Source organism: Protopterus annectens, chromosome 8.part0, assembly GCF_019279795.1.
Source record: "Protopterus annectens isolate FY-2018-M chromosome 8.part0, PAN1.0, whole genome shotgun sequence".
NCBI lineage: Eukaryota > Metazoa > Chordata > Ceratodontiformes > Protopteridae > Protopterus > Protopterus annectens.
Genome location: NC_056741.1, coordinates 1,826,665,713 through 1,826,691,246, shown reverse-complemented (window position 1 = coordinate 1,826,691,246; position 25,534 = coordinate 1,826,665,713). Strand labels below are relative to the sequence as shown.

General features: G+C 42.4%; 1 protein-coding gene across 1 annotated transcript in view; it reads right to left on the bottom strand.

Moving 5' to 3' along the window:
* FCSK (fucose kinase) overlaps positions 1–25,534 on the bottom strand; it is a 1,855,962-nt gene that overhangs the window by 367,031 nt on the left and 1,463,397 nt on the right. Inside the window, exon 12 of the mRNA XM_044081314.1 lies at positions 13,761–13,931. Coding sequence (XP_043937249.1) covers positions 13,761–13,931 — 171 coding nt within the window. The remainder of the gene's footprint in view (positions 1–13,760; positions 13,932–25,534) is intronic.

The following is a 25,534-nucleotide window of genomic DNA, read 5'->3' as shown; positions in this document are numbered from 1 at the left end:
TCTCAGGATAGAAATCAACTAAATTAATTGCCTCCAAGAAGGACCATGAATCTTTAGTAATTTGTTTTACTTTTCTGACATATCCTTGTAGTATACTGTCTAGAAGTTTACTGCACGTGTAAGTGATGCTTTTCCTCCCGTCCACCAATGGTCTCATAGGTGGGTTATTAACATCCTTATGTATTTTAGGGATCCCGAATAGTACCGGTGTCCTGGGTGTCTGTTGTTGTAAATAAATATAGGTGTCCCTATCAATCCTGGCTTCCACGTACAGTTCTTCTATGAAGGCCTTGACTTTCTGATGTGCCCCATTCATTTCATTAACAGTTACTTTTGAGTAACCTTCCCCATCCAAAATGAGGTTCATCCTATTGATGTAATCGTCATTTGCCATTATAGTGACGCCTCCCCCTTTGTCCGGTTTCATGATTCGCACTTGGGCTTTTCTAAGGAACCGTGGACTACAAGTGAAATACTTTGAACAATGGGAAACTTTCGTAGTGTTAGAGTGCATACCTTTGAGGCTCCTTTGAAAAGTTCCACTGTATTTTAACAAGTACTGATTCCACCTCGCTCTGCTGCTTATCATTTATCATTTCTCCGCTTTTGGGGGTATTTTCTGTGTACACACACATTTGACATCCTTGGTTTTTCAAGACTTTTTAATAAAATTTTAATAAATTTTTTAAAAAAAGAACTTTTAAAATAATCTTTTAAATGATAGAGTACTATATTCAATTGCACCTGGTTTTTACACAGGCGCGAGTTAACTTGAATGCTTAGTACTTAATGTCGGCACAGAAGGGTATATGTAACACGAACACCCATTCGGCACTATTGTACTGTGCTTGCTTTACAGGCCACTGTTTGTTAGGTCACTATGACAACCACCACTAGGTGGATTAACCTAAATTACAAACAGATCAAGATCTAAAAGCATGTGATAGTATTTAAGCATTTAAGTGGTTTGTTTTTAAATCTATGGTTCTGTGTGTGTTTTTCAGTTTCTGATGAAGTCGGTTACTTTCAACTGACGAAAAGTGTATTGTTATTGACCGCGCTTAAAGTCTACCATTAAACTTGTCTTTTCAGTGAAGAAGGGTCCTGGTACCGTTTTTGTGCATTTACTGGTCGGTGGTTCTTTGATATTTCTTGGTTTGTTTTTGTCGATGGAACTGGGCAGCCCTAATTCACTGAGGAATGACTCACAGAGCAGTAACGCGAATGAGAGCGGAGGAAACTTAACGACTCTCATCGAACTCCTTACTCAGAAGGTTGACCGCCTGTCACAACACGTTGAGGCGGTCACTAGCTCGCAGACCGGAGGACGGAACAAAGGTTGCGGCATTAACACAGGGCCAATGAGGGTAACACCTGCACTGAATAGCGACAACATGAACGGACAATATAGGCTTGGGGTAAGAGATAGCAGCAGTGCGAATGCCAGTACAGGATGTATTGGAATTGTCCGAGGTGCGGTAAACAATGGGGAACCAATGGCAAACACCAGTCACGGCCCTATTGATGGGGCAAGAGTCGATGGGGTTACGGTAACGATACCGTCACTGAATGCTTGGATACAACGTGGGTTTTCTTTTGGTGATACACAATACAATGGCAGTCCAAAAGGAAATGGCGAGGTAAGCCAAGATTTATCAGTTAAATTGAACATTTTTGATGAAAAACTTTTCAAAGTAAGAAAATTGCAACTAGAGGTTGCTTACTTCCGTGAATGTATTAGGCTGAAGGTGGTGCCTAAAGGTTTAAGACACTGGCAGTTTCCTGCAGGGCTGATAGAAGGATCTTCCTTCCATGCAGCTCTAATCAGCCTTTTTGACAGGCACGGGCTTGAATTGTTGGGCTTATTTTGTGACCAGTACCAAATCTCGATCAACACCTTATTGGAGGAGATTGATGAACTAGATGGCCTTATCAAAAACGATATAGACTATAGGAGGTATCAATTTGAGTATGAAAGGTGTTTCATCAGTATTGATGAACACCTCACTAAAACTAAACTCAACCTAACAAAAAAGAAAAAAATAAACAGGGAAGTTAATGATTATAAGAATGGGGTGGCTTACCCCAAACCAGCTAAACATCTTAATACTATACCAGTGGGCTTAGGAGATGCTAATCTGAGACGCCAGCCCAATGGGCATCAACCGACCACTGACGGGGCCGACGGTGATGTTGGGCTTGAGGAAGACACTTGTTATGAGGGCCCCTCCAACGACAATGACGTTAGAAGAAGTGAGAGGTTGGCCAATAAAGGTAACGGGCAGAATAGTGGCAATGGCAACAGGGGTTTTCGAGGTGTCAACAACAAGGGACCTCCTCAGGCACAAAATTTTCCAATAGGAGCCTCCAACCAGCGGAGTATGAACAACAAGAGGAAAGGTGCCAGGAGGAAGAGGTGGTGATACAAAGCCAACAGGCTCCCCAGGATCAAACCATTGCCCCAAGTTGTAGGGTCCTACTAAATTGCAGTGGAGACTTTAAGGTCTACAATTATACTGACTACACTATTAGTAATGATACTATTGAATTACTGTCCAAGGGCAACACATTTGTAGCGACCTTCCACTTTGACCTGGCAAGCACTTTGGTTGATTTAAAGTTATTCACCAGAAAACTCAACCTGGGTTTGTTATTAGGCAATGGGTCAAACCGGAGGCCTGATCTTTATGTCTCCAGTGTTTTTAACCCCTCACTGCATCCAGCTTTAATACTATTCAAAAGGGTAACCGAAATGGATATGAGAAATTTAAAAAAACAAAATAACAAATTCAAATTGAGAGACTCAAACACTGGTAAAAACGAAAGGGAGGAACTTTCCCTCCTTAGAAAAGCCCAAGTGCGAATCATGAAACCGGACAAAGGGGGAGGCATCACTATAATGGCAAATGATGATTACATCAATAGGATGAACCTCATTTTGGATGGGGAAGGTTACTCAAAAGTAACTGTTAATGAAATGAATGGGGCACATCAGAAAGTCAAGGCCTTCATAGAAGAACTGTACGTGGAAGCCAGGATTGATAGGGACACCTATATTTATTTACAGCAACAGACACCCAGGACACCGGTACTATTCGGGATCCCTAAAATACATAAGGATGTTAATAACCCACCTATGAGACCATTGGTGGACGGGAGGAAAAGCATCACTCAGTAAACTTCTAGACAGTATACTACAAGGATATGTCAGAAAAGTAAAACAAATTACTAAAGATTCATGGTCCTTCTTGGAGGCAATTAATTTAGTTGATTTCTATCCTGAGAGTCTACTTGTAACAATCGATGTAAAGGACTTGTATTCATCAATTCCTCATGACATAGCCATGGACTGGGTAGGGGCAATGTTAAACTTGCTAAAAGCACCTAGTGAGGAAATACAGCTGGCACGTGAATTGATGGACACGGTACTTTCCTACAACTACCTCATGTTTGACGGGCACTGTACCATCAAAAATAGGTGTGGTCATGGGCTGAGGAAGTATAGCAAACCTGGTCATGGCTTACTGGGAGAGAAACAATATTTTAACAGTGGAAGATGTTTCTTTGAAATTTACGTTCTATACCAGATTTCTGGACGATATATTTATAATATATCAAGGATCAGAACTTGAAATCAACAGCTTGATGTCCGTCCTTAACAATTCCACCGAGTTTCTCTCCTTTACGTTTAAATATAATAAAAATAGGATTGATTACCTGGACATTGATTTGAGTAAAGACTACGAGAATCATACGTGGGTATCCAAAATTCACCGTAAAGAAACATACTCCAACTCTATGCTTCATTATTCCAGTTGTCACCCTAGGCACCAAAAGAGATCCGTGGTCAAGGGACAACTTGTTAGAGCGGCTCGTATGTCCAGCAAAGAAAAAGACTTCCTAGAGGAATGCCAGACTTTGACTCAGTTTTTTCTCAAACGGGGATACCCACCCACGCTCTTAAGTGAGATCACGGAAGAGGTTAAGCGTAAAAGAAGTTTGAACATATATATCCCTTTGCTGAACAATGACCATAACAGGAACATTGGACCTGTATTACTACTACTTCTGGCAATTCAGACTTTTCTTGTGGTTTTTGTTGCACGTTCAACATTGACTCCCATAGGATTAACAATATAATATTGAAAAATTGGGAGTTTTTGACAAATGACAACGATTTCCATAATGTTGTACCCAGTAGGCCTAAAATAATATATAGACGGGGACCAAACCTAAAAAAACTCTTAGAAGGTACTAAACAACCATATATGACCAAACTTGGGATGTTTAAATGCCAAATGTGTAAATATTGCCATTGCATTGAGGAAGGTGTTAACTTTCTAATAGGTGACCAAAAATTCAAATCCTACTCTAGGTTTGATTGCAATAGTAGGTTAGTCGTATATCTCGCTAAATGTTCGTGCTGCCCAGCTTTCTATATCGGGAAAACCGATAGAAAACTAAGGGAGAGGATATACGAACACCTATACAGTATTAAAACTGCGAGAATGACTAATGCTCTGGCCAGACATGTACTGGATAATGCTGGCCACCATTTCAAATTTAGGGTCACTGACCAACAGATTAGGGACATTAGAGGAGGGTACGATTCTCTCAAATTAGAGAGGAAAGAACTCCTCTGGCAATTAAGGACTAATGCCAACCAGAAACCGGGCATTAATGAAATGACATCTATCACCTGCATCCTTAAACTTAAGAACTTGGAAAGGTGAAATGAGTCGAATAGACTTCAGTGGATAATACCAAATTGATTCTAATCATTTAAAATTTAATAATTCAAAAAATTTTTAAAAATTTAAGAATTAAAATTTAACCCTAAACTCAAAACATAAGGTGGGTACAGTTTTCAACATAAGTAGTGAGACACCCCCTGGGTTTAGGGTTAAAGTGGTAGTGAAGTAATAAAAGGGTAACTGATTGGCTATTTGTCCTTCTTACCTACCTTTTGTCCCTGGGGGTACGGTCATACGAACACTATAACCTTATTGCATTAACAACAACAACAAAAAATCCTAATATATATATATATATATATATATATATATATATATCAGGTCAGTTGTAAATTGACCTGCTTAAATAGATCACCATAATGGTTGTACCATCTTGGTGCCATCTGTATCTACTCCTACTGTAATACGATGAGGCTCTATTTATAAGTTTTGAGGCACTTCGACAATGGCGGCAACACTACAGCCCACTTCCTAATACAACCTTTAATATAATTTCTAATGCAACCTTTTACATGATTCTTAATACTATTTTTAATACTATTTTTAATATAACTTCCAATAACCTTTATGCAATCGTGACTGGTTTTAACACGGGACACTGCCCTCACTTAAAACGCTTAACCAAGGTTATTCCTTTATACAAATTTACAATAATGCTGTTCCCTGTATGACCCTACACATTGCATGCCAACTGACACTCCTGAGGGGAGCGGGTGTAAAGGATAGTTTTCCTAAACAGAGGCATGGTCACAGGGGCACCCTGGGTTTATAGTTAACCCTGTGCATTTGCATGGTTCAGTAAGACATTTCAACACACTTTATAAGCAACCGTGGACTACAAGTGAAATACTTTGAACAATGGGAAACTTTCGTAGTGTTAGAGTGCATACCTTTGAGGCTCCTTTGAAAAGTTCCACTTTATTTTAACAAGTACTGATTCCACCTCGCTCTACTGCTTAGCATTTATCATTTCTCTGCTTTTGGGGGTATTTTCTGTGTACACACACATTTGACATCCTTGGTTTTTCAAGACTTTTTAATAAAATTTTAATACATTTTTTTTAAAAAAAGAACTTTTAAAATAATCTTTTAAATGATAGAGTACTATATTCAATTGCACCTGGTTTTTACACAGGTTAACAGATGCTTAGTACTTAATGTCGGCACAGAAGGGTATATGTAACACGAACACCCATTCGGCACTATTGTACTGTGCTTGCTTTACAGGCCACTGTTTGTTAGGTCACTATGACAACCACCACTAGGTGGATTAACCTAAATTACAAACAGATCAAGATCTAAAAGCATGTGATAGTATTTAAGCATTTAAGTGGTTTGTTTTTAAATCTATGGTTCTGTGTGTGTTTTTCAGTTTCTGATGAAGTCGGTTACTTTCAACTGACGAAAAGTGTATTGTTATTGACCGCGCTTAAAGTCTACCATTAAACTTGTCTTTTCAGTGAAGAAGGGTCCTGGTACCGTTTTTGTGCATTTTCTTGATTGTAAATATAGTTTTTTTTATTTTGGAACAAGTAAAACAAGACCCGAGGGGGAGACCTTGGGTAGCCAGACTAGAGTATAAAGAATTATACTAGTAATTAAGACTTGATTCAGCAAGGCCCCAGGGTTAAAAGACAATGTAAGTATCAATAGCGTCCTAAAGATACGAACAGCTAAATTATAACATTTGTTTAGTTGTGTCGATATGACTGTATCCTAATATGACCTGGATTTTAAGTTATGTTATTTATTTTTTAACTGTATTTTTTAATTAATTAATGTTTTATTTAAACAAATTAATTAATTAGGGGATTGTGCTTTGATTGATTGGTTTGAGTATAAAATGGCAAAGTTGTATGGGAATTTGCTTCTGAAGTCTGACAAATTTTCAGATGAAAGCACTCAACCTTGTTGTTGTTTTACACTAATAAATGGGTCTTTTGTATTCTGAGCCGGTACATTTTTTTAGTTTGGAAAGCTACTTTTGTTTTGATTAAACCAAACATACTAGTCATTGGTGACTCAATTGTGAGACACACCAATGTTCCCCTCACCAGGGTCGACAAGGAAAAGATCACGGTCAGTTGTCTGTCAGGTGCCAGAATCTGCCACATCATGCACGCACGCACTTAAGTCTCTCCACAACAGGTACAAGTATAATTCTGTGACTGTTCAAGTTGGTGTGAATGACTTGAGACATACCTCCCTGGACTATATGAAGAGAAATGACTGAGCTGTCAGAGTGTGTGTCCTAGGCAGGTATGACCCTAGCTCTAAGCAGCATCCTACACACAATACCAACAAAAAATAATTGACTTCAACAATTGGCTTAGTTTCTGGTGTCATTCCAAGGGGATCCAGTATCTGTCTGCCTGACATATGACATGGTTGACAGGCCTTGATGCTTTGCCAGAGATGGCTTCTACTTGTCACCCCTGGGATTCAGGATTCTGGCCAAGGCTCTTGCCTCCCCCATTGTGCCTTTTTTAGGCAATGTCCCACAGACAAATCTTCCAACATAAAAGATCTGCCAAAAAGCAAATTGAAAGTCATTCTGCTTAACGCTAGAAGCTTTAACCTGAAAATGCACTCACTGGGCTTTCCTAGCACTGGAAGATGCTGACATCTGTGCAGTCACAGAAACTTGGTTCAAGGCTGCAGAGAGCACCCCTGCCTTACCAGGCTATACATCATTCCATACATACTGACCCCAAAATGAGGTTGGGAAAACTAAGGGTGGTGGAGTTTCTATTTTCATTAAAGACAAGCACACCTCTAGACTGGTTTGCCAGCATGATGTACTAGAACTTCTCCAGGTGCAACTGATAACTGGCAAGACACCCATCCAACTTATAGCCAGCTATAGACCCCCCTCCATGACTCAGGACACCCACTCCTCCTACCTGGACCTACTTGAGTCCATCAAGGTACCCCCTAACACCCTGATCCTTGGTGACTTCAACTACCCCACCATAAACTGGAGGAACTATTCCTGATGTAATGCACCCACCCAACAATTCCTTGACTTCATCAATTCTAATGTACTTGACCAGCTTGTCTCATCCCCCACAAGGGGAGACAGCATTCTAGACTTGGTTCTCACCAACATGGGTGACTGCTGCACCACCCCCACTGTAAGTTCTTCCCTGGTGAGATCAGACCATCGGTCTGTCTCACTTGAAGTGACTATCCAGTCCAACCCCCCCCCCCAGCTGTAACCAGGCTAAAAAAACTTCTGAAAAACTGACTGCAACCTTCTTAGGGAATGTATCAGTAGCTTCACACTACCACTCCCCTCAGAGGATGCAGACAAATGTGCTGAACAGTATGCCAGTGCAGTATACAAGCACCTGTATAACTGCATGGACTCAGCCATACCTAACAGAACTAAAATCTGCTCCTCAAAGAAACACAAATCTATGTGGTGGACATCCTCTATCAACAGGCTTTACAACAAAAGGAAAAAAACTGTTGTCCAAGGGTAAAAATGCAAAAATTCCCAATTGGAAAAACTCCCTCCTTAGCCTCAACAAGCAAATTAGATCACTAGTGAAAACCTCCAAAGCCACTTATGAATCGAAACTAGCCGCCGAAACAAAGGCTAACCACAAAGCCCTTTTCATTTACATCAGAAACCTCCATGGCAAAGCCGAGGTTAGTGCCGAATTAGTTCTTAACGGTACCAGTTACACTGATCCTGTTGACTTATCCAACCTGCTAGCAGATAAGTTCAGAGCAAACTTCACCCCCTGCTCACCCCCAAAGGCCCATTCAACATCCCCGATACTTGCCCCACACCTCACATCTCTGTAGATTAAGTGTTAATGGCCCTATCCAAGGCAAAGAACACAGTTTCCATGGTACCTGATAGTACCCCAGGCAGTATTCTGCAACATCTCCAGCAAGAACTAGCCTTGCTTTTGAGCACCCTATTCAACCATAGCCTAAGTACAGGCTTCATTCCAGTAGAGTGGAGAACTGCCATTGTAATCCCTTTGCACAAAGGTGGTGCGGCTACTAACCCTGGAAACTATTGCCTCATTAGCAATCTCCAAGCACTTAACCCTACCCAGTTCGGATCCATCAAGGGCAGATCTTGTCTGTTGAACCTGGTTGACTTTTTTGAGACTGTCACCAAGGCACTGGGTGAGGGAAAGTCAGTGCATACAGCTTACCTTGACTTGGCCAAAGTCTTTGACACAATCCCCCACTCAGGCATCATCGAAAAACTAACAGAACTTGGCATAAATCCGTATCTCATCAGGTGGGTGGACAACTGGCTCACTGATAAGACTCACAAAGTCAAAATAGGTGCCACTACCTCCGACAGTAGACCTGTCACTAGTGGTGTCCCCCAGGGATCTGTCCTCGGACCACTATTGTTTGGTATCTACTTCTCAGTGGTCCAGGCAAAGACAAAAGGCCTGTGGCTGACCAGGTTTGTGGACGACTGTAAGTTGAGTGCTGTCATTGACTCCCCAAATGATGTTAACATACTTCAAAAGGGTCTCACAGCAACAAATGACTGGTGCCAAAGTCAAGGCCTTAAGCTGAATGCAAAAAAATGTATTATCATACCATCTGGCAAAAAAACAAGTCCCTACTGATTACCACATTAGCGGCAACCCCCTAAGCACACAACCTGTGGTGAGAGATCTGGGTACACAAGTTGACAACAATCTCACATTTGTCCATCTTGTAGCGGCCTTTTACTTGGTCCATCTCTTAAGTAAAGGGATTGCATCCAGAAAAAAGAGGTTATTACCTCTATGTACTCCTCCCTCATTAGGCTAATAATTGAGTATAATACCCCATTTGGTATGTACCTCTCCAAACACCTGCACCAACTGGAAAGGTCACAGAAATACCTCACTAAGATAATCCATGGCCTCCAACACCTGTCCTATGTGGATAACCTCAAGTCACTATCACTCTACTCTGTATCATACAGATTGCTCAGAGGTGATCTGTGTCTCACCTACAAAGCAATCTCAGACCCTGCTCTATTAGAGATGCTCCATATCCATAAGTCTAATTCATTGCATAGTACCCAATCAAAAGGCTTAAATCAAATATGTGATATTAACAAAACCTGCTGCCCCATCTCTGGAACAGACTCCCCATACACGTCAAAGTATATCATTGAGCCTGTTCAAGTGCAACCTTGATGAGTGGATGGGCAACCACAAATTTGTCCCAGGGAGTCCACCTGTCTCTCTCGCTGACAGGGGTGACAGGTGCTGACTGAGGTTTCTTTTTTGGGGATAAACTCTTGGATAGGCTTGTAAGGGCCCCAAAGCCATTTGCCTAGTAATCTCCTATGATCCTATGATAAAAGATAACAAAATGCTCTTGCTAAACTAAATAAGGAACTCTGGACCATGATTAAATCAGCCAGACAGGAGGTAAAAATAGTGACCTAGGTAAAAGATAACCACAAAACCTTCTTTAAATATGTTTGAAACCTCAGAACCAAGGCCCAGCATTTTGCAGGGCTAATAGTAAATGATATCACATTGCCAATCTACTAGCAAACAGATTTGATCAAACTACACCCCCCTCACTCCTCCAATATTCTCAGATCTCATACTTGCATCACCCACCAAATCTCCCAAGAACAAGCTCCTCAAGGCACTATCTAAGATCAAGTACACTACTTTTATGGGGGGTGGACAACATACCAAACTGACTGCTGGCCTGCCCAAAACATGACTTGTCAGACCCCCTACAGATGCTATTCAATATCAGCCTCAAAACAGGCTTCTTGACAGATGAATGGATGACAGCAACAGTCATTTGCTTGCCCAAAGGTGGGGCTCCAACAAATCTGGGTAACTACAGACCCATAAGCCTGACCAGCCTCATCTGTAAGGCTATGGAAAGGATCATTATGGAATTAATAATATGAGTATAAGTAACCTACAGACAACTGACCCAAGCCAGTCTGGATTCATCAAGGGCAGATCCTGCCTACTTAACCTGATCAATTTCTTTGAAAAAGTTACTGTAGCAATGGATGAGGGCATATCAGTACACATAGGACATCTAGACCTTTCAAAGAAGTTCAACACCATACCACATTCAAGTATCACAGAAAAACTCTCTGAGCTAAATGCAAATTCCTGTGTAACTCGTTGGATAGCAAGCTGGCTCACAAAGAAAACCTGGGAAATAAGGGTGGGTGGCTCTACCTTCTCCAAAAGAGCTTGCCAGTAACAGTGTACTCCAGGGTTCAATCCTTGGGCCACTCTTATTTGGTATTTATTTCTCAAAGGGCAGAGCTAATGTTACAGGTTTGTGGCTGACCCCAGATTTGTGGATGACTGGAAACTAGGTGCAATCATAAAATCCCCAGAGTATACCATAATTCTCCAAGAGGGTACATCTCAACCAGATAGTTTATGTCAAAACCATGAACTAAAATCAAATGCAAAGAAATGCTTAATCATATCCTCTGGCAAGTGTGGCTCCCCTTGTAACTATCACATTGATAACACATCAGTGAAAAGTGATCCAGAAGGTCTAAAATCTGGGAACCTATGCCAAACTGACTGCCCTTTTGATCACCATGTATCTGCTATTGTAAGGAAGTCCTTTATCACTACATGGCTTATATCTAAAAATGTGGTGTCCAGGTTCAGGGTTGTAAATCATTCCTCTGTACTCGGATCTTAGTATGCCAGTCATGGAGTATAGTGCCCCATTTGGTATGCACTTGTCACAACTGGAAAGACCACAATGCTTCCTCACTAAGAAAGTCAAGTGCCTAAATCAAAAACTGTGAAGGCTGTCTCAAAGTCCTGTGTCTCTTATCGACATCATACACACTACTTAGTCAGCCCCTGCCTCATGCATGGTGTCTCCACATATCCGCTCCTATGAGCCTTATTACACATTTACAAGTCTAGTGGTAGCATAAATACCCACTGAAAAGATCTCAATCTCTTCTGCAACAGAATTAGAACATGTTGGAAGGATAGCCATGTATCACAGAGAATTCATCTTCTATGGAGCAGTTTTACAGTCCACATAAAGCAATGCACTTCTCTTAATTTAGTCAAATTAGATGAATGGATGAGAAGCTACAACTTCACCCCCATTTTAGCACCCAAGTCCCTCATGAATAGTGGCAACATGTACATGTCCCAACATATTGTTCTGCCTGTCTCTGGGTTATTTGTAGTTAAAATATAAGGCTAAAAACTACCACGGGAATGTAAGACTAGGCTTATTAAGATCCTGACAGATTAATTAGCTAGTAAGTCTCTGTTAACCTATGCACTTTCTTAAATAGCAATCAACTCCAAGGTCCATGCACCTAAAGGAAGGGGCATTTCTCTGTACAGTGATGTATGCCAAGAGTGCAGTTTACACTTCAGGATATTTAACAATGCACCCTGTATGGTAATAGACTAAAGCGGGGCTGTGTTTTCCCTCAGCAGTTTCTGAAGAGACTTACACAACAGTATATAGTCTCCATTCTTCTTTTTGGACAAATAAAACTTATGTACCTATCAAGTAACTCTTGGGGTCAGATTACTTTGGTGTAAGATTTACCTATAAACAGGCTTACAACAGAAGCCAAATTCCAAAAGTGGTCCCTTTTACTGAGAGCAAGCCTTATGGAATCAAGCCCATAATTTGTCTTAGCATTTTATTTTCTGTGCCACACTACTGTTTCCTTTTCTGCCTTTTCCTTATTTTCTCATTATCAGCAGATAAATAAATCCCGAGGGGGTCATTAGTTTCTCCATTTATTGCTAGTGCAAACCTCATTATATTTCACTTGCTTATCTCAAGCAGAGAAGCAGGCTTCACATTTTGAGTACAGGAACTGAAATGAACTGAAATGCAAACTCAACATCAGTCTACAAAGGAAAATCATTCCATTTTTTCCATTTCATTATTCCTTTCCCCATGACTATAGCACTATGTAAACCTTTTGTCTCCTCATACACTCTTCATTCTGACAGCTGTCTGTCATGCATTTTATCAAAGTAAAAATGATGAATATTTTACACTCTTTAGTTCATTCCCATCATGACTGCCTAGTAGCAGTATGAAGCTACATTTTAAACACTACAGAATCCAATCAACAAAGTTGCTTTTGCATAATGCAAGCAGTTGCTATGCACAGAAATTCTATTTTAAAATAATGCTACTGCATGCTTTTACTGCCATCAGGGAAGCAGTCATAGTATGTCTGCTACACATATTAGGCAATATAACAAATAGTAGAAGCAGCCTACAACATGCTATATGATATTTTTTAAATCTTTATTCATGCTTTTATTGATCAGGTTAGTCCCACCAGGCTCATGGCCCAGATTACAGCCAGGAAAGGGAGAATTAAGATGTGGGCCAGCTCTTTTTTACTGAAGAGAAGCAGAGTTACAGTATGAAACAGATTCACCATTTAAGAGTAAAGCACTGACTCACCATGTTTAATAACAGTGCTGGCAGTCATCCTCAACAGGGTCTTGCATGTATGAAACATGCACATATATACTCCTTGATCTTATGCACTACATAAAAATGTGACAGGAGGGTTTGAGTCTAACAAAACAACTCTGGACATCTACTGGATGCACTATGGCTCTTTCCCCACAATGCCCATTAAGGTTGGAACACCAGTCAACAGAAGAAAAAGTCAGAGTGATGTACAAGGCCAGTATGCAACGAACATAATGGGCCACCAGAAAGTGCAGCATAGATGGGACCACAAGTCCTCAAAGGTGCTAAGCTTAAAAAATAGATTATAAAAGAAATTCAGTAGAACATTTTAAAAAGAAGAATGGAGGAGCAGATATGCGAAGGAGGACAGTCGTATAGTGAGAGTGAAACCAAATCAGATTCACTTAACCTGACTTTGTGCACAGAAGCATGGCTGGAATATGAACATTTAAATGATGTACAAACATTCTGAATGTGTAGAAAACATCTAATCTATAAACAATAAATAGTATACAAAGACAAAGGACTCATAGATAGTCTACAGTGCATTACCTGAAGGTCATCATGAAGCCCAAAGATAGTAAATACTTTCAGCCACATGTCCCTCAGCCTGATGTAGTGAGCCTGAATGATGATGTCACTAAGGTGACAGCCTCGCAGAGATAGTGATGATGACACATCCAAACCAATCAGGAGACATCCTTTTCCAATTTCAAGGGGACCCTAGACACAGAAGTATAAAGTCATTACAAAGCACCAGATACATACTAGCTGTTTGCCTAATGATCTCCTTTTCTCAGTTCTGTTCCATGCCTGTAGCTGGAAAATATCTGTGGAAAACCTTACCTTTACAGACATGACATTAACATATTCTACTGGCAAATGTTGAATGTACTGAGACTGCTACTGGTCTAAAATTAAATCTGTACATATTAATTTAATGAGGAGTAATGGCAAAAATATTTTAAACATCAATGTCAAACTACAGAAAGTAAACAAGTCAATAGTTGTTAAAATGTGCTTTTCATTTGTGAGCTGAGGATTGTGTAACCTTAGTATTTTAAGATTTCATCACCTCACATGGATAAATACTACTCAGTATCTTGAAACATCAAAATCATTAGTTTATTGTAATACTTCATGATAAAAACAAAAGTAAATTTAGGCTTGGCTTTGATACTTTTTATGCCCATGCTCTGTTTCGAGTCTGGATTAATAAATAACAACGCAGGCTCACATTTTTTCTGTAACTATTTAATACCATATCATGTTTTAATGACTCCATGGCTGGGATGCAGAATTTAGGTTGTTTAATATGAAGAATGTGGTTATGTGGGAAATGGCCACTTGCAGGTTAGTAATAACTTATAGACCCACGCTGTACTACTGTGCAGCAAGGGGAAGTATGCTGCATACAATATATGCATACGCTAGCATAATGACAGACACACGAGGGTAAGGAGGGAAATAAGGCTATAATAAAATGCAAATATAAACAAGGTGAACAACTGCAATTCCTAAGTAGGAGAAACTGTGCAGAAGTATGTGCTAGACTACTAAAGAGCAAAGAACACTGAAAATATGAATTACAGGCAGCAGAAAATACATGGTACTGTAGTAGCAGCAGTCACACAGCAGTACTGAGCAGCTGTTAGCAATGCTACTTCCTGCCATTGGTGGTATTTGACAGCCACAAAACAGTACTGGCAACTGGTAACATTCATTAATTTCAGTGACCACAAGATTATGAACTGGTTCCATGTAGAATGGCATAATGTACAGATCTTGGTTGAACTGCATTGCCCACATGCAGAATCCACAGGAATGGATGGTGTTCCTATAGCTGTGGAGACCAAAGTATGTACAAAACTGATCATGCTAACTACAGGGACCTTTACAGAGCTTTAGAGATCAACAGGGGACAAAGGTATATCTGAGGCATCTGCCTATAGAACGCTGAACAAGTTCCTTGACGTTGTGCTTCAATATGTGGATGAGTATGCCTAGTTTCTTAGCAAACCGAAGGAGAGATCCACAGTTGTGAGTAGCTTTAATGACATAGTACAGTTGTGTACACTTACCATAAATGTAGATGTTCGAGTGTATTCACTGTCGCAGTCACCACAGTTGGGTTATCTGCCTGCAGTTAGCCCTCAGTCGGCCCCAATACCAGAGACTTAGTATTTTGCGTCGGTTGCTGTCGCTCCAGGACTGACATCAGGTCATCAGGGGTATAAAAACAGGCAACCGACGCCATTACATCAGTTTTTCTTGCCCCAAATGTCAGGAGCCCCACAATAGGGAGCTAAGCTATGGTGGGAAAATCACCACCAGTAAAAATTAAATACCAATATCAAAACCCCTGCAAGGGGTGAGTAATATACACACAGAGGAAAGAGAGAGAGCAAGAGAAAAGGGGGCCTGGAGGGAGGGAAACCAGGACTGCAACAGTGAATACACTTGAACATCTATATTTATGGTAAGTGTACACAACTGTACTATGTTCTTCGTGTTTCACTGTTGCAGTCATCACACTTGGGTTGATTCCCAAAGCTGGGATTTGGTTTCCCATGGTGTTTGTAGCAGAAATGGATACAGTGGGCTATCCATTTGGAAATTGTCTGTTTTGAAATGGCCCTTCCCTCTGCCCCTGGTGCAAAACTGAGTAATAACTGGTCAGATCTCCTGAAGGGCTTAGTCCCATCCAGGTAGACTGAGTTGTCTGTGCACTCCCAAGAAGTGCAGGATTCTTTCCCCTGTATTTTGAGGATTAGGGAAGAAGGTTGGCAAATTGATAAGTTGGTTGAGAGCCACACTGGGCACCACTTTAGGCATAAAGGAGGGATTAGCCCTGAGGGAAACCCTGCCAGCATGAAAAATAATGAAGGATTCCACAGCCATCAGTGCTTGCAGCTCAGACACTCTTCTAGCTGAAGTGATGACCAGAAGCAATGCTGTTTTCCAAGAGAGAACTTTTAACTCTGCTGATGCTGCAGGCTCAAAAGGGGGTAGCATGAGCTTTTCCAGTACAAAATTAAGGTCCCAAGCAGGGGTGGGTTCTCTCCTTGGTGGCCTTAAGTTATTTGCCCCTCTCAGGAACTGTTTGATGAGAGGGTGAGAGAAGAGGGGTGGCTCAGTGTTGTAATGAGCTGAGATGGTAGAGGCATGGATCTTAATGGAGGAGAAGGATAGGCCTCTGTGGAGTAAATCTGCTAAGTAGTCCAGGATTAGAGGGAGGGAGGGCAGAGTTGTGTCCTCTCCTTTAGATTGAATCCAGGAGCAATACCTTTTCCTCTTATCAGCATAAGACTTCCTTGTACTGGATCTTCTGGCTTCTAGAATGATGCCCATCATCTGCTTGCTTAGACTGGTCACTGGGGGAGATTTCAAGGAATAAGCCAGGCTGCAAGATTCAGGGTTTGCAGTTGTGGATGCAAGATCTGTCCCCCTTGCTGTGTGAGGAGAGTCGGGCTCTGGGGTAGGTACCAGGGTGACACCGGTGACAGGCTGCACAGTAGTGGTACCAGTGCTGGCGTGGCCAGTCCGGGGCAAACAGGATTGCCCTTGGTCTGTCCTGTCTTATCTTGAGCAATATTTTTGAGAGAAGGGGTACAGGGGGAAATGCATAGATTGAAAGGTTTACACACTGGAAGGATAGGGCATCCACTTTCCAGGCCCTGCTGTGAGGTGTCCTGGTGCAGAATTTGCTGAGCTGGTGATTGTAGGGGGAGACAAAGAGATCCACCTCTGGGGTCCCCCATTTCTGAATTAGAAGGCTGAAAGTGCTGGGCTCTAATTGCCTCTCATGTGGGTCTAGGAAATTTCTGTTTAAGTTGTTTGCCAGTAAGTTTTGCCTGTCAGGAATTGAGCTCCCAGATGGACCTGCATGTCCAAGGCCGTGTTCCACAGGGCCATGGCTAGCCTGCAGAGTGGGTAAGAGTGGGTTCCCCCCTGCTTGTTGATGTACCACATAACTGTGGTGTTGTCCATTTTTATTAGCAGGGGTTGAGTAAAGGGAAATCCCTCGTTGTGGTTGCAAGCTGCTGCCCACCAAAGAAACTCTGTCTATCTGACAAGGTATGATAGGAATGACAGTTTCCAGGTCCTGAGAATGTTGGCACCAAAGGTTTTTTAAGTAACACTGAAGTTTCCTCATATGCAGTCTGGCATATGGAATTAGTAGTATGCAAGAGGCCATGGACCTTAGGGCTTGCAGGATTTTCCTTGCGGATAGCTGGGCTCTGGTGGCCATTTGAGCGAAGAAGCCTGTCAGACAGGCTTGCTTTTCTGGAGTAAGGAATGCCATTTGGGATGCTGTGTCCAGGCTTGCTCCCAGGAATATAATCTTTTGACTGGGGACTAGTTTTGATTTCTTTTCGTTGATAGTGTACCCCAGGGAGGTTAGAAGGTTTTTTACAAATGTCAGGTGCTGCAACAGCATTTCCTGACTGTCTGCCTGAATCAGGCAGTCATCCAAGTACAGGCAAATTTGAATTTTTCTTTCTGCAGTAGGCAAAGGCTGGAGCCAGGCATTTTGTGAATACTCTGGGATCAGTGGATAAGCCAAAGGGAAGTGCAGAGAACTGATAATGCGTAGATCCTACCCTGAAACATAGGTATTTTCTGCATGAGTCCCTGATAGGGATGTGTAGATAGGCTTCTTTTATGTCTAGGGTGACTAACCAGGCATCTTTGGCCAGCACAGGAAGAAGCTGTTGAAGGTTGAGTATTTTAAATTTTGGTACCACCAGGAAGGTGTTTAGAATGGAAAGATCTAGGATTGGGCACCAGGTGCCCTCTTTTCTGGGTACCAGGAAAAGTCTGGAATAGAAACCTTGACCTATCTGTTCTGCAGGAACAGGTTGAATAGCCCTTATGGAGAGCAGGGATTGAACTTAGTTTTGTGCCTCTGCCCACTGGTTTGGAGGAAGGTCTGGGAACCCTTTTGGGATTGGCAGAGAGTGGAAGTAAAATTTGTACCCCTGGGAAACAATGTTGAGGACTCATCGGTCTTTGGTGATGGAAGTCCAGTTTTTTGCATGATGGGGAAGTTTTCCTCCTAGGGGCATGAGCAGTTGGGCAGAGGTTGGGAGTGCAGTTGAGAAGTCATTGTGAATTCTTTCTGTAAGGGGTGGCTTAGCACCCCTGTTTTTTAAGTGGTAGCACTCCATTGCTTAGATCTCTGCATATCCTGAGACTGTAGTCTGGGGGGTCTGTTTCCCCTGGGTCTAGTCTGAGACGGCCTAGAGGGGGCTGGAAAGGACCAATGCTTTGAGGGGCAATGCCTACTGAATCTAGGAGTCTGTACTTGAAAGAAATCTTTGAATGCCTGCATAGATTTAGCTTTTTCTTCTATCTTTTTAAGAACCTCTTCTGCTTTGGTGCCAAACAGATTGTCCTTGTTTAAAGGAGCGTCTAGTAATTTTGATTTGACATGGTCTGGCAAGGTCTGCTCCTTAGGCCAAGCATGCCTTCTCAGTACAGAACTAGTGACTGCTGCCCTGCAAGATGCTTCTAGGGCGTCAAAGCCACACTGCAAAGTATGCTTGCTGACTTGGCTTGCAGAATGCATGTTGTTGTTGTTGCTGTTTTTCTTTCAGCTTTTCCTGGTTAGGGGTCGCCACAGTGGAACTCCGATCCGCTAATGATTGGCAGTCGATTTTTATGGTGCCAAGGTGCCAGCCCAATGCCCAACCTTCAATGAAGGCACGCTCATTCACGCATGGCTTTCGAATGCCACTCGACCGTGGGGAGTACGTGCAGACTTCATACAGAGGGGGCTCCAGCCGAGAATCGAACGGGAGAACCTCTTGCTGTTAGGCGACAACGCTACTGCAGCTTCATAAACTCTTATAATTCTTTATTTTCTGCAGTCTGTAGAGGTAGCCAATTTTTGCTTAATAAGTTCCATGATATGTTGTTGGTACTTTAGCATATGAAACTGGCAATTCAAAGCCCTAATGGTGAGGGTTGCAGAGGTGTATACTTTCTTAAGCCATCTGTCTAAAGCTCTGGAATCTTTGGGCGAAGAGGTGGGATTCTTAGCTGTAGCTGCTTTGATACCTTTAGGCACCTGGGAGAGGACCTCTGGGTCAGCAGTAGGATTTTTGAAAAGGAATTTGTGAGAGTCAGGAACTCTGTAGTACCTGTCTAGTTTCCTAGGAACAGGAGGTAAAGTATCAGAAGTTAGACTGGATTCCATAAAGACATCATCCACAACATCCAGGACTGGGGGTATTGCCAAAGGCCTATGTTGTGGCAAATCTAGAAATTCTCTGAGATGCTTTTTGGACTGAGGATAGTCTTGGCATTCCCAGTGGAAATGCTCTCTTAAAGTATGTAAGGTTTCACCAAAAGAAAACTCCTCTGGAGAAGAAGCCGAGGGAATGGATTCCTCTGCACCTGAATCCTCACAAGCAGATAAAGGCATGTCTTCATAATCAAATACCTTAGAGTCATCGGACTCTTGGTCTGTTAAAGGTGCTGGGGATAGGTCTCATTTTCTCTTAGCAGGGGAAGGCTGGCTTCCCCTAATTAGCATAACAAGGTCTTCTGCCATTTTAAGCATTTGATACTGTGGCAAGGAAGCAGGTGCTTGATTTTGGGTCATTGTTTTTTTTAGGTGTAGGGTGTACTCTTGGCCTTAGAAACTCTGTAGTTTTAGACAGAGCTGAAGACGTGAAAGAAGTCATTGGTTTGTGTCAAATATCAGTAGTGTGAAGAACTTCCTCAGAGGCTGGTGCCTGCTCAGCGGCTCCGGACCCATTCAAGGTAGTGACATTCGCAGGTTCCGTAGTCAAAGAAGAATCTCATGGCATACTGGACTCCGAATGGGTCTAGGTAGAGGCCTGTGAATCCATTGAAGTGGGCATCAGGGTTTGTGAAAGCACCTCACTGAGTACTGGCAAACTGACGACTAGCTTAACAGTAGCGTCGTCGGCAGTTTTGGACCTCTGCAGTCTGTCTCTGTCTTTATCCTTACGTTTTTTTGGAAGATCAGTAGTCGGATGGCTTACCAAAGCCATTTCGGAATATGGAGATCGAGAATTAAAGTATTTAGCGACAATAAGGGCCTGACTATGAATAGTTTGGGCGTTGGACAAGGCACAAAACTGACAGCGAGGTACGTCATGGTCTGGGCCTAAACCGGTGATGCAGTAAGAATGGAAATCTGGGTGTGGTATTTGCTTTCCACAGGCAAGACAATTGTTAACTTTTTCTGACATCGGTTAGAGCAGGAAAAAAGGATCCCGAATGGGGTACTTCACTTTAGAAGACTTCAGGATGATTCAATTCGGAAATGAAAACTCAGGTAGTGGCTGACCGGCACTCATGCCAACTGCTTCTGCTTCAGGCTCCTCGGCAAGAAAGACTGAAGTAATGGCATCAGCTGCCTGTTTTTATACCCCTGACAGCCTGACATCAGTCCTGGAGCGACAGCAACCGACACAGAAATACTAAGTCTCTGGTATTCGGGCCAACTGAGGGCTACCTGCAGGCAGATAACCCAAGTGTGATGACTGCAACAGTGAAACATGAAGAACATCACTTGCTTCCCAGACATATTGAGTGCCATACAATGCATACCTGAAGCAATAAAGACCCCACTTGGAACACAGTCACAGAGGTATGTGAACAATAAGAGTACTCCATGAACTGCCAGGCAGCGTATGATGCATGTGGGATTATAACCAGTATGTCTGCAGAGCACCCAGGCAGTTCCCATGATTCATATACATGTCAATTATACTGACATGTCCTGGAAGATGACATCCCACAACGCCATCTAGTTGGCAAGTGCAAGCACTGACATGTATGCACCAACATACATAGTGTGTTCATGTGTTCTAAACCTCCTCACATATGGTGTTCCTGTGTTGCAGTTAATGCCAGAGACCCACTAGAGACCCAGCTAATAGTGCCCATATGGCAACCATAGAGCACTGTCAAATGATAATAAAATGCAGCATAGGCAGACACCTGTAATATCCTCAAGCATGTGTTTTACCACATCAAAGCCCAGCTCTCCTGGTTCAATACATCTTGGGTACTTCAGTAAGACGCTTGTACAGGCTGCATATATTTGTAACCGGTGCCATTCTAAATAATGTCATCTTGAGAAAACAAGCATGCAGGCCTCATAGTACTGGTACAATAGGGCCATCCACACACATAACTGACACTGAAGGTGCAGCAGCTCCTGCTGAGGACAGTGAGTTAGGACAGGAGCAAGCCTTCCCCGACCCAGACAGCAATAGTCACAATACCTGGCAGCATGGGTGAAATAACATTTAGTCCAGAAGTATGGCTCCTGAGAAGCACAGACTGGTAGTTCAGTCTCACAGAGAGCAGACACAATGCATGTAGTATTAGTGACAGGCTATGGTAATGCATGGTCAGAACACATTGCATATTGGACATTTCCTCATACTCCACACATGATGGAGGGTGGAGTGGGTAACAGTAGTCATCATGTCCATAAATGTGGAGAGACACAATGAGACATGGTTGTCACCACAAAGGATGGGTGGAGAAATCACAGGAAATTAAGACAGGTGTCCCAAAATAACAGGTACTCTGTTAGGCATGACTTTCTCATGCATTAGAAATAGGTTGGCCATGATCTGAGGTTACTCCGCTGGTTTACTGCAGCAAGAATCAGAGCCTTCCACATGAGGGATGATGTGTTACTGTTGGACTATGATCTGGATGGAATCTGCTGGTGAAGTGCCCTGCCAGTTGAGGCTGGTTGATATTGCTGCCCATAATGAGGTGTTGTAGAGTGTCATACTCTTTTCCTAAAGTGTTTGAGGACTGATTACACTGTGATGGCCCCCAGCTACATATCCTAACCTGACCATGGACAATACTGGTCATCTCGCCAGTGACATGGCAATCCTCCATGTGAAAGTGGAGTTGGAAGCGATGTGTGATTATAGTGCCCCTGGATTCCATGACCTCTTTGAGATGTTGAAAACGATGTGTAACATCCTCCCAAATTCCCTACAACACAATAATGATCTATGACGGATTAGGTGGCATCAGACCATTCCTGGGTGACACTCAGGCACACTGGCTGATTAATCCTACCTGTTGCCAGGGACCATCTGTGACATATGACTGTATCAGACACCCCCGTTAGGCTGCACTGTGGTGATTATACCAACATGAAATGCAGTGTGCTGATTTGTTGTTGCAGCCACAACAGGAGCATTGTTGCTGCCTGTAACTCTGGGTGATCCTTCCTCCTCTTGGGATGGTGTGTGCTCAGACTGTACAGCCTCAGTTACTTTTATGGGTGAGACCATTCCTTCATCTTGTACTGCTGGAGGCAGTGCCAGTGTGTCATCTGATCATGAGTCAGACATGTATCTATCATTTGCCATCGTCTAATGTACCAATGCTAAATTCAGCTTGTTGTTGCCTTAGCCTCTACAGGTGTTACTGTAGTAGTGGTTTGCCATGTAAATAAATGAAAAATACACCAGAGAGAGAGACAGCATGAGTACTTGAGTTAAATCTGGCTCTGTGGTATGCCCTCTGTGTCCATGGAAGAAGTTTCATACAAACCTAACCCACCTCCACTGCCATCCTAATGTTCCTATGATAAAACATAAGTACTGCAAACTGTGATTAGCCTAGAGTCTGTATATGCAGTGCTACAGTAAAGAAACATGACAGTTGTGGTACTGATTTGTAGCATTATCATCCACTAATCCATCCTGATGCCAAGTATTCACTTTCTCAGGGACAATCCCAGTACCACCGTCTCCCTGCAAGGCAACCAAAGACCTCTCTGGCACTTTTAGCCCATTGCTGTGTAGTGCCTCTCCCCCATATCCAAAATGTCAACTGTTATGGAACGTGCCTTGCCCTGGAGTATCCTGTCTGTGACATGCTTACAGCACTGTTAGTGAGAGATTCCTCCCATCCACAGCACTAACATCACAGAACAGCATCTGCCACATCTAGTATCATAAGTAAAGACTAATCAGCACCCCTCTCCCCAAAAGTAGAACAGGAGACATAGCTGCAGACTGTGTACTGCTTGGGTGCTACCCTTAAATAAACTGAATTCCTTTGCAAAGGCACACATCCTTTGGAAGGTAAACTGATGCACCTTACCACACACTTGCAGATTACCATGAAGCTCATACATGCATCCACAACCCCTCTTTGCAAAAGGGATTGGGGTGTCACATCAACAGTGCAATCATCTAGAGACACTGCTGGGTGGCTAGCCATCCCATGGCTGTTCTTCTGTACAAACACACAAACACACTCACACCTATGACCAAGTTAGTGTGTCCAATCCACCTACCGCATTGTCTTTGGAATGTGGGAGGCAACCGGAGCACCCAGAGAAAACAGTGAGACACAGAAAGCACCGCAATCTCAGGATCTAACCAGAAAAACTTTTACTGTGAAGCAACAGCACTAACCAGCTGTGCCACTGTATCTCTCTATACACATATTCTTCCAAACTACTCATAATTCCACAAACTGCTGCTACTTTTCCAGACATTGATGCCTAAATCTTCAAAACAGTTTCCACAGTGTGTGCAAGTTAGTAACAAAATGGTGGCAAATTCTACAACTTTATACTTTTTTGCACAGTGCTTAGCCTAATGAGGCCACATAACATGACTATTTATGAACCACTTTATTTCACTTCCATGCATCTTCAACTGCAACAGCAAGTGCAGCTAGATGCTTAGGCATGTATCCGATGTTGTGCCCACATGACCATGCAGTAAGCATGCACGAGTAAATGCACTGCACTGCACTTCTGAGCAACAAGCTACAGTACCCATGATTCAGAAATCCCACTGCACGAGTGACTCACTGCCTACCATTTTACTCCTCATGATGGTGTCCCATTTTCTGAGGATTTCCACGTAAAAATGTCTACTTTCACTATTGTTCAGGAAAAAAACTCCTGCCTGGTGTGTGAAGGGAAGCATAAGCAGGTGTTATTGTCTTCACAGCCAATTCAGGAAGATAGCTACTGGAGTCCTGTGATGGTCCCATTAGAAACTTTAATGTCTGGTGTGATATGGCTAAAGCATTGACCAAGCTATGGGAAATAACACTGCTACCCAGATGGTCTCTATGGGTGGGTAGCAGAAGTTAGGAAACAATGCCCTAAATGGTATTTTAAGTCTGTGTCACTGTCTTATTTTAATGTTTGGAGGATATTTTCTTTTGGCAGATCTTTGTCTCAGACAGCATAGAAAATGTGAGTAGGCTACTATGCTATGTTTCTATGGCAGGTTGAGGTGGTGCTGTCAGCACATAGTGTAAGACACCCATTGCATTTTCTGTTGGGTCCTGTAGAGGGACTTATGTGGTGGGGTTATGCTGCATATCTCACTTTTATTTATTTATTTTATTTTACATTTGTTGACCGGGATAGTCTGACTGGATACATGTCCATTTTCAGTGGAGGCCCGGGAAGAAAAGCTCTAAGGTAAGCAGTTAAGTTTACAGATACAGCATTACATATTGCAAATACAATATTTACAGTAATTACTTGGTGTTTGAACAACATGCGTGAATGGGCGTGCCTTCGTTGAAGGTTGGGTGTCGGGCTGGCACCTCGGCACCATAAAAATAGACTGCCAATCATTAGCGGACCGGAGTTCTAATGTGGTGACTCCTAACTGGGAAAAGCCGAAAGAAAAACAACAACAGCATATGTAAATACTTCAGATATGTAATTAGCCTGCATGCCACCTGATGTGTTCCCATGTGTATCTAGATCATACATTTGATATTATACATCCTTATCTGTTAACTTATGTACAACGACACACACATACCCACTTACTAACTTGGACAGAACAATTGGAACATTGGTATGGGACTCTGCATTGTAAGTGTTGTTCTGGCACATTGGCTTACACCTGTTACTGTTCTCTGAAGTGACTCTTTTTACTTGAGCACAAGCAGAATGAGATATGAAACATGTCCCCTACAGAAGCAGACAGATGAGAGACCAGAAGGCAGGCAGGGATAGTTCTACTGACAAATTCTGACATCTGTTGTATAAACATTCACTTTACTGATGGAATGATTTTACTTATGATAACCTTAGCATTGTCTTTCTACCTGGAGGTCCAGATAATCAAACATAGCCCACCCTTGTTGCGGCTGTACGTGGGGAAGGTAAAAGACTGAGAATGCCTCACTGGAGAGAGGTCTTAACCTGTCATTGGAAGGTAGCCCCATTACCTCTGGCTTGAGTTGGTGGTTGAGGCTATGGTTGAGACAAGAGTAGTCAAACACAAGCCCAGAATGGAGTGCCTCCAGAAGGAGACTGCAGT